At 35.2% G+C, this 15,872-nt stretch overlaps 2 protein-coding genes and 1 pseudogene across 3 annotated transcripts; 1 reads left to right on the plus strand and 2 right to left on the minus strand.

The window, feature by feature from the left end:
• AAS (Pyridoxal phosphate (PLP)-dependent transferases superfamily protein) lies at window positions 1-6,885 on the plus strand. Of its 2 annotated transcripts, XM_088116523.1 has the most exons (12): window positions 7-238; window positions 318-390; window positions 853-1,083; window positions 1,924-2,087; window positions 2,921-3,061; window positions 3,937-3,996; window positions 4,386-4,550; window positions 4,693-4,749; window positions 5,358-5,422; window positions 6,038-6,161; window positions 6,360-6,497; window positions 6,595-6,885. In XM_088116523.1, the coding sequence occupies exons 1-12, from the start codon at window positions 113-115 to the stop codon at window positions 6,721-6,723; spliced, it is 1,473 nt and encodes a 490-aa protein (XP_087972649.1). In that variant the 5' UTR covers window positions 7-112; the 3' UTR covers window positions 6,724-6,885. The 2 variants fall into 2 exon arrangements, with proteins under 2 accessions (XP_087972650.1, XP_087972649.1); XM_088116524.1 differs by lacking the exon at window positions 6,595-6,885 and having other exon boundaries at window positions 1-238; window positions 6,308-6,448.
• A 511-nt stretch (window positions 6,886-7,396) lies between these two features.
• Window positions 7,397-14,448, minus strand: LOC124836103 (pleiotropic drug resistance protein 1-like). Its single transcript, XM_047311182.2, has 22 exons — window positions 14,360-14,448; window positions 14,173-14,257; window positions 13,886-14,045; window positions 13,699-13,775; window positions 13,279-13,332; window positions 13,096-13,186; window positions 12,691-12,992; window positions 12,310-12,591; window positions 11,907-12,223; window positions 11,622-11,782; window positions 11,429-11,532; window positions 11,174-11,330; window positions 10,973-11,098; window positions 10,694-10,863; window positions 10,274-10,606; window positions 9,735-10,025; window positions 9,560-9,643; window positions 9,321-9,454; window positions 8,957-9,184; window positions 8,684-8,855; window positions 8,024-8,278; window positions 7,397-7,909 (listed from the first exon to the last, which is right to left on the minus strand). Exons 1-22 carry the CDS (start codon window positions 14,413-14,415, stop codon window positions 7,643-7,645), a joined length of 3,906 nt encoding a protein of 1,301 aa, XP_047167138.2. The 5' UTR covers window positions 14,416-14,448; the 3' UTR covers window positions 7,397-7,642.
• A 54-nt stretch (window positions 14,449-14,502) lies between these two features.
• Window positions 14,503-15,275, minus strand: LOC148198030 (pleiotropic drug resistance protein 1 pseudogene; annotated as a pseudogene).
• Window positions 15,276-15,872: the final 597 nt, after the last annotated feature.

Here is a 15,872-nt window from a genome sequence, read left to right on the forward strand (position 1 = left end):
TCTTCTGACAGAGAAATGTATGAACGGGTAGTTAGTTTGTTAGTTCTCTGATTCTGGTTTACTGAAAGTTGTCGGTTACATTATTGCGTGCAGTGTTTGAAATTGTTTGAAGATGGAAGAGAATGCATTGAGGGCCATGGACGCTGAGCAACTGAGAGAGCACGCTCATAAGATGGTCGATTTCATTGCCGATTACTACAAAACCATTCAAAACTTCCCAGTTCTCAGCCAAGTCCAGGTTCTTCATTCTCCTCCTTCTCTTCCAATCAACGCATTTACGTACATGCTGCTTTATTACACTATTTCTCCCATTTCAGCCAGGTTATCTGGGGAAGCTTTTACCAGATTCTGCTCCCGAGTATCCTGAGTCCTTTCAAAATGTTTTGGACGGTGAAACTTCTTACTTCGATTCTGAATTACCCTTTTTTGTTTAATGCAATGTATTATTATTATTATTAGGGTCCATTTGGATAAACTTTAAACAAACACTTCTAGACAAGACAATTAAGAATTTAAGTTATACAGCTTCTTCCAATGTGGTTTTTTAAATTGTGGTTGCAACACAGTTGCAGATTTGTTGTGAACCTTGGCATTCTAGAAGATTGCTGGCTAATGCGCCCGCAATTGCAGCAATCAATACTGGTTACGGTTGTAGACGCCATTTTAAAACTATGGTTATAGAAGAGGTTTAATTCACTTAATCTTCTTATTTTCTTTTGTCTAAGTGTTAAGAAATTTGTCCGAACAAAACCTTAGTAGCAGCAGCAGCAGCAGTAATCGTATTTTCATTATTTTAGTAGATAGTACAATTGTTTGAGCAATGCTAGCGTGACACTGTTTGTCAAATTGTAGATGTAAAGGAGAAAATACTCCCAGGGGTGACGCATTGGCAAAGTCCGAATTATTTTGCGTATTTTCCTTCCAACAGTAGCATTGCTGGATTTCTTGGAGAGATGCTCAGTGCGGGTCTTAACATTGTGGGTTTCAGCTGGATAACTTCTCCTGCTGCCACTGAACTTGAAAGCATTGTTCTTGACTGGCTGGCTAAGGCGTTCCAGTTGCCTGAAGATTTCTATTCTAGCGGTAAGGTCTTGGGATGCTGTATAGCGTGTGAAGATACAATATGCAATACTACTTGTCTTTGTTCTTTAAGCTCAAGTGAAAGAACTTGAGTATTTTATTATTTTATTTTCAAGGAAGAGATTGTATTTTCAAGGGGTGTTCGTGTCTTAACTTTGAAGTTGATATTTACCTTATGAGAGAACATATTGGATGTGTTACAAAACATAAAGCACTAACCCTCATTGATATTAATACCAGAATCGGTCCAAATTAAATATGAAAACAGATGATGAAATATAAGAAAATTGGGTAACCAATCTAAAATGTATGATAATTATAATTTAATATACTCTAAACTATTGTAAAATATAACTATGATATTATGGGATATCCTCTAGAAATCTAAACACTAAGTCTATAAATAATCTTGTAATAAACGAAGTTCATCTTGATACTTCCTCGGTCCTTTCTTTTGGCTCCACAAGTTCTCTTGTGAGTTTTTTTAGAACACGAGTCATTCTTTGTCTTGTCTCCTTTTCTTCAATGGAATGTGGACTTACATGGCCTTTATTCTTTTCTGAATTGATATCTTTCCTTTATGTTGTTGCCCAAAGAGTACAAGGAGAAGGAAAAGAGAAAAAGAAAATAGACAGTTCCATAATTTAGAAATCAGGACTCATTTAGGTAGGTTTGCATATGAAATATCTCCTGGCTTTGGATGAGCTTGTAAACTCAAGCTTGAGGTTTTCATTAACCTTCAACTTGGTTGAATTTTATAATAATTAAAATGTGAACCTAAATTGCATATGAATAGTTTATTTGTAGAAAAACTCAAATAGTGTATGTAAACTTTGACTGCAGGGAAAGGTGGTGGAGTTATACAGGGAACAGCAAGTGAAGCTATACTAGTTGTCCTATTAGCTGCACGTGACAAGATCTTAAGAAGGCTTGGAAGGAGTGCCCTTCCTAAGCTTGTGATGTATGCATCTGATCAAACACACTCTGCTTTACGAAAAGCTTGTCAGGTGCCTCTCCAATGACAGATAACAAAGAAAATGACCTTATCTTATGTACTCAAGTCAAGGACATATGGGTTTCCTTCTTGTTCATTTTCACTGTCAAGTTTAACTTTTGTTGACCAGTGCTTCTAGCTTTCTGACCTATTTTAAACACTGAACATTTCTTTAAAACTTTTATGTTGCTATTCCTTGGCATGAGTAGGTGTATCGAGATTCATATCAACTATAGATATGATCAATGTTAATCATTATAAAGCTTGAGCATCTTTCTTCATATAAGTCAATTTTGTGAGATTGAATTACACTTTAAGCCAAAATTCTAAAGAGGCCTTTTAGTTTTTTAATATTCTATTTATTTTGATTATGATTCGTTTTTTGTTTTATCAAGGAAAAGAGTTGGTTATCTTGTAAATCTATAATCATAGACGTCTTGTTAATAGTTAGCAAAATGGGGAAATAACATAGATTTTTGCTCAGTTAAATAAATTGTAATGGCTGTTTGTTTCCTTAATTATATGATTATCATGCTCTTTAGCACCAAACATATGAATATGCCAGTGTTACAGTGTCACCTGAAAACATATGACCTTAACTACGATCACTAAGTTCAAACTTATTCAGCTTATTCTATAGTCTATTAGTAGTTAATGTGTTGTTAGATAAAACCTATTCTTTTGTGAGTATTTTAAAAATTTGTTTAGTATTTATCACCCAGTTGATCAAATGATAGTCTGATTCCATTTCTGGTATGGGAGTCTTGCTCTGTGTTTCTTAGATGCATTCTTGAATATAATCAATGACAATTTTTATTGTAATAGTTTTGAACTTTCCTTTGACAGATATCAGGACTTAATCCAGAGCTTTGCAAGTTGCTTAAAGCTGATTCTGCAACAAATTATGCACTCTCTCCTGAAGTACTTTCTGAAGCAATTTCAAATGACATTGCTGGCGGTCTTGTACCCTTTTTCTTATGTGCTACTGTAAGAATTGAACACTTATATGAATTTGTAAGAAATTGCTGTATAATGCATGACCTTAACTGACCATTATTTACGTGTCTTATCTCCAATATTGTATCATATATGTTCAGGGAATTTCAAATTAGAAATTTCAGCTCATTTAAACATCGGATCAAGGGATAAATGTCCTTCTTCATGTTGCTATCTATGCACTGTCTCTTCATTCTTTGTTGTGGAAACAAATGGTTATATACCTACTAATAGGGTCTATGTTAGGACTAAAGGGGAGAGAAAGGTACTGAGATCCCAGTCTGTTTGTAAAAAAATAACTCTGATAGCCAGCAAACTGTAACACTTAGGAGAGAAGATAAAAGGAGATTCAGCTGAGTTACTTGCGGGAATTTTTATTTCAAAGTTTGGGGAGAGTCCATGTCTCTCAAATATCTAGAATAGTAGGGTGGTGTGTCTGTTATTCTGCATTACTATTTAGAATCTTACTTTCTCATTTCTGATCTTTTATCCCTTCGATACAGACCCACAGATGCAGGTTTCTGTTTATAAACGTTCTGTTTTCAGTCCAATTATGGATTTGGTTCTGGAGGCTAGTAACCTCAGTTTCATGAAACTTTCATGTTTTATTTATTTTAAATTGTACATCCAAGAGAATTTGTGTTGAATATATGCATGTTGGCTCTTTCAAGGATTAAATCTATAGTAGGTACTAAATGAATAATTAACGTGGCAAATGTTTATCACCCCGGAACTTGGAACTAATGTTTTGTTGATGAGTGAAAAGTATCTGAATCTTGATGTAACTTGAGGTAATTAAGAGTCCATTATTTGTGGATATTTTGTTTCTTGCATTAATTGCATACATTACGCATTTATGTATACAGGTTGGCACCACTTCGTCAACAGCTATTGATCCCCTGCCTGCATTGGGAAAAATTGCCAAGGTAATATATTTTATTGAGTTGTGATGTGAAAAAAGCTAGTATAGCCACTGATTCATTGTATTGAGGTTATTAAACCAAAGGCTTATTTATTTATTTTTAAAATATGACTCTCAAGGAACAGGAATGCAGTTAGATAAATGAAAACCCATAAATGACTGTGCAGTATGTTAGGAACTCAAGGATAAATGATACTTGTGGAGTTGCAAGAAGAAAAGTTCGATACATGAGTATTCCAACTGTTTTGTCTCATTGTCCCTGCTTGGGCTTTTAGGATGACTGGTTCATAAACCTCCGCAGACCTGCATCAAATTTTGTTTGTCTAGTCTTTTTAATGTATTCGGTAGAGCTATAAAATCTTATAATGCTCTGGTGCCTGTCTTTTTTGGCAGACCAACAATCTTTGGTTTCACGTTGATGCTGCTTATGCTGGCAGTGCTTGTATATGTCCAGAGTACCGCCACTACTTTGACGGTATTGAAGAAAGTGACTCATTTAACATGAATGCACATAAATGGTTCCTCACCAACTTTGACTGTTCAGTACTTTGGGTTAAGGTATCCATAACGCATTTTTTATCTCAATCTCACTTTTGAATCTTTATTTGTAACAAGAGGTTTAACTGCAAGAGGTCAAACTTTGAATCTTTATTTGTACTTCAAAACAAGAGGTCAAACTTATTACGAATTAATGACACAGGATAGAAGTTCTCTGATTCAATCACTGTCCACAAATCCTGAATTTCTGAAAAACAAGGTAAGTTTCTATTGCATGCTCGAGGTTTATGCTGAAGTTTAACTGCAAGAGGTTTTCAAACTTTTGAATAATCCTTTTTAGTTTTTCTTCTCTTTTCTATGTGTGGATCATTAAGCTTGTTCCATTCAGTCAAGGTGTAGACATCATCACATTAAATTTACAAGTTGGTTCTCTAGATGAAAATTGAAGAATATGAATTGGTATTCCAAAAGAAACGAGCATTCTGCATTAAATGAACCCAAACGGTAAAAATATACATGTTAAGGCAAGAGAGCGAGAGAAAGAGAGAAACAAAATTGAAGCATCTAAAAAATGTCCTCTTTTCCCTCTCCTCAGAAAGGTGCTTCAAATGTTACGAGTGATAAGTATTGAATACTTATGGGAACACCTAGAAATTAACCGGGGGCATTTTGTTTTTCAATTCTTTTTCTTATGTATCGATGTAGAGTTAATTTCCTCTTCCACTATGAACTAGTTCTATCCTGAGTGAACAGCGTAATGTGTCACTAGTAATGTTTCACTTAAACATGAAGCTTGTCATCTGAAAGGTCGCAGCTATTATTATTTATTCGTAGTTTTATAGTCTATTTATGTTTTTGACTTTGCAGGCCTCTCAAGGAAACATGGTCATAGATTACAAAGACTGGCAAATTCCTCTTGGTCGTCGCTTTAGGTGGTTTCTTGAAAGTTTTCCTTTGGAAGCGTTTTCATTGTTTCTTTCTCTCTATCTATATATAGATATATTTGTGTTTGTTACTGAAATCTCTATTTGCCTCGTCGAATTATTTTTTACCCGAGAATGTTCATGCATATCCTCGTCTGGGCACATAAATTGGTTTTATTCATGCATTTGGGCTCTAACTCATTTATGCCTAAATGTATTAATAAGAGGAATGATAATAATACACTTTACTATAGCTTGAAATTTATTGGAAACTATGAAATCAGGATAGAAAGTCTTTACGTGATATGTGATGACTACAAAATTTGTATTTTTCCATAAATATCGGTGAATATAGTAAAGGGTGCGTTCAAAAGAGTCTGTTGTTAACATTTCTCGTATTAATTTGTCTGTGATCTTGATTTTAATGTTTTTTTTCTGGATTTTATGGACGTCTGAGTTTCTTTTCGATGTTCCCCGTTTAAAGAGATTACGGGAACTTCTGATGTCAAAACTCCTATCAAATCATTGGTCTTACCTCTTTCTAATAAATATTTCTGTACACCTTAGAAGTTTGTATTTGCCAGCAAATGTGTGACATTGTCTATTCACTCTACTGGACTCCAGATCATTAAAATTGTGGATGGTGTTGCGACTTTATGGTTTGGAAGGTCTGCGAAGCCACGTAAGAAACCACATTGAGTTAGCTGCTTATTTTGAAGAGCTTGTTAGTCAGGACACAAGATTCAAGGTACTCTCATCCTTCTAAGAGAAGCATTGTTCTTAATTTCTTAAGGTTTAATACTACGTTTGGTTTAAATATTTGTTGGAATTATTTGAAGTGGTTTTTCAATTTTTTTTGACTCAATATATGCCAATTTTGAATATTTTTCTTAGGTACTTTATTTACTGCATATGCTTTAAAATTGCAACAAATTACCGTACACAGGTCGTTGCACCTCGTACATTCTCCTTAGTTTGCTTTCGGCTATTGCCCCCTCTCAATTCCGAAGATCATGGTAATAAACTAAATAGCGATCTACTAGACTCAGTAAATTCAACAGGAAATATTTTCATAACACACACGGTAAGCATAAATTATCTTCGTAATTTTTCAACTTTTGTTCTTTTATTCTTTCTTTATCACTAATTTTCTTTCCCTTCTTGTTAACTAATATGTGCAGGTTCTATCAGGTGAGTACATTCTACGTTTTGCAGTGGGAGCACCATTGACAGAAAGGAGGCATGTCACTACTGCGTGGCAGATTTTTCAAGAGAAAGCCACTGCTCTACTTGAGAGTTTACAGGATTAATATGCTCTCAGCCTCGAGTTTACCAATACAACATTAATTTGTGATTTTTTCCCCTTTAATTTCGATTCCTTATTGTTTTACAAAATTGTCATGTGCCAAGCTGTAAACTTGGTAGATATTTCATTTTTTTTTGAAGCAGCAATGTTCTTTTTTTTTTGTTAATAGTCGCGATAATACTCTCCATTTATAGACAGCTCAAAATATTTTTAAAACAAGAATTAGATGTTTCTGAATTGAAATAATTATAATTTTTAAATTTAAATGAAAAATTATTTAGTCAATTAGAAATTAAATTAAACTAAGAAATATATTCATATCAAATAACCAAAAATGGTGATATTACATAAACTTAATAATTGTGAACTAATAAAAGTACATAACCATTAACATTACCTAGTGGTGATTCCTATCAAGCGACTAAAAACATTAATATATAAAGTTTACGAACTAAAATCAGTCAAGCATTTTGAAATATTAGAAACCAAATTCTCTTTAAGTTATTAAAATAATATTTTGTCCCATTTTATTTAAAAATTTGACTTTACTGAAATCAATAATATATTTTAGTTGTTTGTTTCCTAGTATCTCCTAATTATCTCAACAAAATTTTATTTTAACTGGCTAAATAATTAATAAATTAGAATGCTTACTATTAGAGGAAAAGAAGAAATAACTTGCATTTATTTAAAATACAAGGTATTACATATGATAATATCATCCAATATGATACACTTTTTTTTATAGTAGTGGCAGTAAGATTTAATTCTACGATCTCGTATCTACCTAAGTTTTTCCACTAGTTTTGACCTACCCTATCGGTGGATTTCCACTGGTTAAAAGAATTCAGAAAGTTATGTGAACATTTTGTTACAACATGTTACATGGAACATCCTGTACTAAATACTACTTGAATGTGTTCTTAACGCCTTTGGAAATTGAACATCTTCACTGATATAGCAAAGACCAATGCAAAGACAACTGGGAATGCAACCATCACAGCTGCAACCACTCCAAGAAAATCATGCTCAAAACCAAAGTAGCTTCTTACAAACCCTTCTACTGTTGTTCTTCCGTCACTGGATTCCATGCTTTTGTGTATATCTCCATATTGTGAAGCCACCAATCCATACAAACTCCATGCTACTGGATTAACCCAACTGTACCATCTCCACCACACTGGGATTTTCTGTCATTATACATAACAGAAGAACAAAATAAGACAAAATACATTATGACATTCTTCTGTGCTTGGAAAATACAAATCTACAGTGCATGAGTTTGAAAGGGAGCCAAAACTTACCGGTCTTGGGACTATGAATCCTGAGAAGAGATTCCACACTGCATAGAAGGCAGAGGAAACTATAGAAGAAATGTGTTGGTTTGGGGTCACTGCTACAGACATCATGCCATAGTAGGTGAAGGTTAGGAAGGTAAAGTACATGAAGAATAGGTACCAGAAAACTTTAGTCACAGTCCACTCAAAACCAATCATGGCATAAATTATGATGCCATATACCAAAGCTTGTGCTAGAACATATGGGAGCTCAATTACAACCTGCAAAACAAGAATATAAATATCAGAAAAAAATGTAGAGGTTGCGTTTGAATATAACTAAATGCATATTGGCAGTGCTATATTTCGTATTATTAAAAGTCTGACATCGATTAGAATAAGATAATATCAATTTAGAATATATATATATATATATATATATATATATATATATATATATATATATATATATATATATATATATATATATATATATACCTCAAATTACAAATTAATGTTATAAGATTGAGTTAGGTTTAAAGTTTATTTTAACATGATTTAATGTATACAATTGCCTAATAGATATGTTGGTTGCAGTCTAGGACAATGTAGGACTTTCCACAAGGATGATTTGTGAGGATATAGCAACACTCAGAAGATAAGTTTTTTATACAAGAAATTGCTTGCCTGAGCAAAAGCATATGGCAAAGCTGAATACATTCCGGCTGCTTTTTCCCTGTAAAAGACAGTTCGTTCAACGGCAACCACTGGCTGCACTGCATTAGCATTCTTAATGCCAATAAGAAGAACAGCAGCATACATGGAGCCCATGGCATTGAAAAGATCTTGTTGTTGGTCACTGAAACGATTGATGTCAAAATTTACTGTTAGATCAAATGCTAGTTACTGGTTTTAATAGTTTGAAGCCATAAAATTTCCAAGTTTGTGGTTTGTTCTTACATTTTGGAGCCAAGGTTCCAAAACATGCTACCGATCACAACAGCTACAGTGGTGGAGTAAAGAAATCTAATGGCAGTGTACAGAGGATTGCGCCAGTAAGACCAATGTTGTTTCCATAAGCAAGCCATGCATTGAGTGAAGAACGAAGTTGAGTACTGTGAAGGAAAATAAAGGTCTTTGGAACCAGGAGCTGGTGTACTCAATTCTTTAATAAGTCCTTTATTTCTCCTGAAAAAAATTCTAAAATCAGTAAACATTCTACACTCATAAAAAAAAGTCTTGTACTTTTTGCATTATAAGTTCTTTTTCAGTGAATTATATCTGAGTTCTACAGCTTGATTACACTTCACACAGCTGAAAGTACCTGTATAGCTCTGAACTTTTGTACACCTCTGCAAAATCGATCCCCAATTCCATTTCTTTTGCTAATGTTGAAACTTCCAACATCCATGTTGCTGGATTATAGCCATCTTTTATTTTACTGACACCTTGGATTTCCTTCAAGATGAAAGTATTGACATGAGTGAAATGTTTACATGAAGTTAATGATGTGAAACAAAACACGAATTCAGTATTCCTTATTTATCATTGCACATTTTCTACCTCAAAGTAACTAATTAAATGGGAAGAATGATGTCCAAGTGGCCCCACATATATTTCTTGCCCTCCTTGCTTCATTAGCAAAAGCTGCATTCATAGTGACACAAAAAAGATCAGAAACTCAGAAATGGAAGAGAACAAATTGAAAGTTCTACTTTTTAAATTCTTCCTATGTTACCTCATCAAAAGATTCAAATATATCTATGCTTGGCTGATGGATGGTACAGACAACTGTTCTTCCAGTGTCTACTGTGTTCCTAACTGCTCTCATGACAATTGCAGCAGCTCTTGCATCTAATCCAGAAGTTGGCTCATCCATGAATATTATGGAAGGATTTGCTACAAGTTCAACTGCAATAGTCAACCTTTTCCGTTGCTCAGTTGAGAGACCATTAACACCAGGTAATCCAACTAATGCGTGCCTTAGTGGCTTCAGTTCCACAAGTTCCATAACTTCCTCAATGAACATCTGCAACCATTTAGCACTCTCAAACTTACTATTTTTGGAGCTAACACACTCAACTACCGAGAATATCTACATGCACTCTTATGTATGCATTTGTCACAGAAGCTCAATCCGGAGAAGGAAAATGTTGAATTGGAACATTAATAAAAGATACTCACGAATATTCAAGTGTTCAAACCAGTTATCCTCCTATGCAAAACTAAAAGGCTAAACATTAAAGCAGAGAAAATGAATGAGATGTGGATACTAACCTTCCTTGTTTCATCATTGATTTCTGGGGACAACCGAAGCCATGCTGAATAAAGCAGGGACTCGTATACTGTAACATGAGGAGAGTGGATATCATTTTGCTCACAGTATCCAGAAATCCTTGCAAATGTTTCTTGCTTCTTTGGATAACCAGAGATTGTGATATTTCCGCCAATATACCCCCCAGTTTTTCTACCAGCAAGTACATCCATCAGAGTTGTTTTTCCAGCACCAGTCACACCCATTAGAGCGGTAAGGACACCTGGTCTGAAAGCTCCACTGACACCCTTCAAAAGAACCAATTTATCCTCAACAAAACCTCTGTTCTTCATTTCCTGCAAGCATTTAATAACTTCATGTCACAATAACGCTAGAAAGTTGAACACAAGCCTTTTCAATTTGTTTTTTTGCTTCCACATTACCACTGGCATGTCGACAGAATATGTTACATCATCAAAGGTGATGGAATGAGGTTCAAATGGAAGAACCATTCCTCTTTTCCTGTTATGATTTGTCTCTGCATCAACTGCTTCGTGCCTAGTAGATGAAGAGTGGGGGGAGGTGCTTCCACTTGTACTTTCACCATTTCTCACTGAAGTAACCCCAACGTTAGCCGTAAGGTGTAATATGAATTGAAAATCAAATATTACTTTCCTAGATATAGACATTATTCATTTGCAGTTGGTATTGACAATAATTACCTTTATTTGAGTACTGAGAAAAGCTATGTTTTGTGTTCTTCATCACATTATTTCCCTTTTTACTACCACCATTCTGGTCATTGCTTTGAGATTCATCTGATATAACAGCCCGATGTTTCCCAAATGCTGCATGATTAATTTTGTGAAAAATTAGTACATAGACCTAGCTTAGGTGGTTTGTCATACATTTAAGGTACTCACGATTTAAGTATTTAAGGGCAAGGATGTAGCCAAGGTTGAAAAGTAATGTATATCCAATCAAAGCTCCAACACCTATCCAGTACCAGTATGACTGAGTGAAGAATCCCCGCGATTTCAAAATTTCAACTCCTAGAGGCTCAGTCGAGTTTGGTAGAACCTATCATGGGAAAATATGTTCGGATCAAATGTCATATTATTTATGTTATAAACCATAGGAAGGCATGCAAGTAAAAATAGAGATTAGTTAAAACCTACATGTCTCCATCTTTCTGCAAGAAACTCATTATTTACCATGGCATTCTGCCCATACATCATAGGTGATATCCAGAAGCCCCACAGCCACCATTTTTTTATATTGTCTGGGGGAATAAAGGGAACAAAGATGCATTGTTAGTGTAGAACATAAAGTGACAAAGCCTAGGAATGTTTAGTTCTGTATCCTTGATACCTTTTGATAGGACAAAACCACTCATAGCAAAAAGGATCGCCAGTGTAAACGACCCAAGTGTTAGAGCTACTGTCATTTCCCTCCCAACTGCTGCAATTAATCTGAACAGTGCCGAAGCCATTTGATTTACTAGTGCAAGTACAAGGTATTGCCTAAACAATCTGCATTAAGTTGACATATAAGTACTCTATTAGTTATTAGTAGGATTCAAATAGAAAATTAGCCAATAGAGAAACTATTAGTTTACTAGTTTGATGAGTACATTTGAAAGCATAAGTATTTTACCTTCCAACATGTGGATCAAAACCAATGACATAGTAGGTAAGGAATACCCAAACACCCACTTCCATAAAAGTCAAAGGGAATTTTAGGATCCATGCAGGAAGAGCATATACCCATGAAGGGAAAAAAAGATAATCCCTTTGTTTGTAGAAAACAGGAAGCCTTGAAACAACCATGGAAAGTTCAGCCAATCCATTGAACATAGTCACAACAACCCCATAAAACAAGGCACCCACATATATGCCTCCATGAGTCACTGAATCTCTGTGCATCTCTGTCCGGAAGAAAATGGTCATGGCAATAATTGCCAATGCTGCGAGCTGAAAGGAGGGGAAAGTTATCAGTAAGAAAATAACAGCATTAGGTGATAAGACAAAAAAATGAAGCATTCAATTTCCAAACCTACTTGGAAAAGCTTGAAGGTGTAAACGAATGAATTGCGTTTCATAAGTAAATATTCTCTGGATAAGCAAGCTTTTAACAACTCCCATTTTCCCACTCCATACTTTTTGGTTGTCAAAGCAGCTGGGTGACTCTTGGACTTGTCAAATTCAGTAGCAAGTTCTTCAGCAAGGCTTCTCCCAACATGAAATGATTTATGTGCCTCTGAAAACTCTTTGGCTGTGACAAATCTGTAAGGTTGATCTTTGTGTGCCCAGTACTGCTCCTGATCCTTCCTTGATGTTACCTATAACATAATAATTAATGGTGAAAGTTAAATGTATGAAACCCTCTTTTACTAGAGCAGACAGATTGAGTTTTTGAGACAAGATACAAGGACACTTACCTCTTGCAAAAAGTCTGCCACTCCTTTCCTCTCAGGACATTTAAAACCCATTAATTCGAAAAATTCAAGCACATGTTCACGGGGACCCTGATACACAATGTGACTATCAGAGAGTAGAATAATGTCATCAAATAGATTGTAAGTCTCTGGTGCTGGCTGCAGGAGTGAGATGACTGTGGTTCCTTTGAGAATATGAACATATTGCTTGAGTGAATTCACAATTTGAAAAGTTGTTGAGCTATCCAACCCAGTGGATATTTCATCCATGAAAAGAGCTTTAGCTGGTCCAACCAGCATCTCCCCTGTATTCATAGATACATAATTGTTAACTAATACAATCTTGTAATCAAACTTTCAGGAGATTAAACAAGATACACTTCAAGATTGAAATCAGGCTAACTTTACCTGTTGTAACACGTTTCCTTTGTCCACCAGAGATACCTCTTAACATAGCATTTCCTACAACGGTATCAGCACAAACCTCTAGTCCCAAAATCTGCAAATGCATATCCAAGAAACAAGTCTTTTAAACGAAATATTACATGGATTGAAAGTGATCAGAGATGGGTTTTAATGTATAAATTTTACCCTCAGTACGTAGTCTGTTATCATATTTGCCTTCTGGCCTTCGGATGCTACAGCCTGAGCATTATGAGTCAAAAGAACAATCAATTAGTCATCAGTCATTCCTATTTTGAATGGAAAAAAAATAGATGCTCACGTTTTCAAGATAACCAGCTGCTAATGCATATATATATATAAAACTGAGTTTGGAAGTAGCTGCTTTGTGAGCTGCTACAACTTATTTATTACATACGTTTTAATCATTATAAGTTTCTTGAACTGGTAAGAAATTTTGAAATAGATAGCAATTGAATTTCTAAAATCCAAACAGCTTTTGATATTAAAAACTTGTTAAGCTGTCATATTTTTCTTTCAGACTTTGGTCTGAAAGGCTACTGAATGCAAGTCAAATATGAAAAACACATGCTTGGCAAAAAAAAATACCTTCATGTAGGCATCAACATCTGGATCAGGCTTGATGCTTGCCTCCTTTTCTCTTCTGGACAATTCCGCTAGCAAGTCTACAGATGTTAGACATAGTCAAGAGTTAATTTCCTCAAAAAAGTCAACCTGTGTTTGGAATATTGAATTTAATAATGAGTGTAAGCATAAAGAACTCCGATGAGCTAACCATAACGAGGTCCAACTCCTTGGACTCTTGCCGAGAAGGCCAAAGTTTCTCTAACTGTCATTTCTCCTATGTGAAGATCATTTTGATTCACATAAGCAGCAGTTCTTTGGGGTACAAACTCATTCATCTCGTGACCATTATAAGTTACCTTTCCAGAGAACTGATGAAGAAGTAGCAGAATATTAGCTAGAGCTTTAAGTTAAGAAAACAGAACTAAAAGCATGCTAACACTGTTACACAGAATAAATGCACTTCTCTTCAATGATTTTCGTAACAAAAATCATTACCTTTAGTTTTGGATCAAGTTTTCCAGCCAAGGCTAACAAGAGTGTGGTTTTCCCAGAACTTGGAGGGCCTAAAAGCAATGTCATTCTGGAGAAGAGAAAATGAAAAAACGTGTTATATTAGTTCCAGAGGTCGTATCGCTAATGCCCTTCTCCTCCAAAGAGATTTCAATAAACACAATATCAGTACCTGCCAGGCTTTATTTTTCCACTAACATTCTGGAGAATGTTTAAATGTTGTTTCATGGTTGGAAGTATATGAAGAGAGTTTATCAGGCCCTTGAAGCAGACAAATGAAGCAAAATGCCAAGTTAGTTCCATCGCTAATATCATTTAGCAAGTTCTAGCACATAATAAAGTTGGTACCGATATACTCACCTCCACTATATTAACCATGAAGTTAGTGAACGTAGGCAAAGCTCTAGTTCCTACACGAGCTTCTGCTTCGATGTTCAAGTTCTCAAAACGAACCTCTATGGTAGGAAGATCAATTCCAACTCTAATATTATCCAATCCAAGGAACAAAAATAGGGTAAACCATTAGTGCGTTTCGATCAAAGAGACCTCTATTAAAATCAAGAAGAAAGAAACGGGAGTGAGATTCTCACCTATCGATCCTGTCCTTGAGCTTCAGCAAAAACCTCTCATTGTCCTCTTCTGCAGTTCTCACGAGTCTTTCTAGTAAAGCTCTCTTTTCTTGCAACCCAAGTTTCTGTACATCGATCTCATTGGCTTCCCCATCAGGTGAGGTGAGCAAAGCTTTCCTCATACGTGCAACCGTGGGAAGCTTCTGAATAGCAGCCCATTTGAGAGCCTCTTCATCGTTCTCCTGTTCGAATGAGTTTGAGAATATCTCCGCGTCACTGTTCCTCCAAATGGATGAACTTCCAATCCTTAAACTACCCCCACCCTCCATATATCTCAAGCAAAGGCTGAACCTTTATGACACCCCACTTGAACTGCAGACAAACAGTACCCAGAAGAAACTACAAATCTGGAGAAGCAAACAAAATAATTGCTTGAAAGCTACTTTACAAGTTTGTTTCTTTTGGTCTTGTTTTGCAAGACCCAGTAGTTTTTTTCTTTCCCTTTTGGTCTAATGAGATATAACAGAGGATGTTGGGATGTATATATAGGGAGAGAGAGAGAGAGATGAAGAAGGAACAGGAGTGAGATGATGAAGGTATGTGATTTATGTCAACGTGTCAAAATTGGCAGGAGTGTGACATAAAATAGCATGAACACAGACATAACATAGCTGGGTTGTTGACGTTGCTTGCAAATAATGGAAACGTCGAACAAGGTGGCCACGACCATGGCATGCATCAACTTGGTTTAGTTTGTTTTCTCTTTTACTTTCTTTTTAGGAAAGGAACCAAATTGGAAACGAGGAAGCTGACATCACTCATTATGTTATGTTATCTCTTATACCTTGGAACTATTACTCAGATTTTCAGGACGTGGATTTATTGGGATTTTTCTTTTCTATTAATGTACATATTCACTACGAGAATTTATCTGGCTATGAAAGTCAACTCAAAATGTGATAGAAATACAAGAGGAATTGTATAGAATAAAACTTTTACGTAACCTCTTATGTTATTATTATTTAAATTTTATTAATGCTTATCTATATATCGTAATAGTAATATTAAAAAAAAAATAATTATTGCATTAAACTTTAGTCTTTTATTTGGTCAAAG

This window comes from Vigna umbellata, chromosome 5, assembly GCF_029865625.1.
Source record: "Vigna umbellata cultivar VRB3 chromosome 5, Vumbellata_1.0, whole genome shotgun sequence".
In the NCBI taxonomy this organism is placed as follows: Eukaryota; Viridiplantae; Streptophyta; class Magnoliopsida; order Fabales; family Fabaceae; genus Vigna; species Vigna umbellata.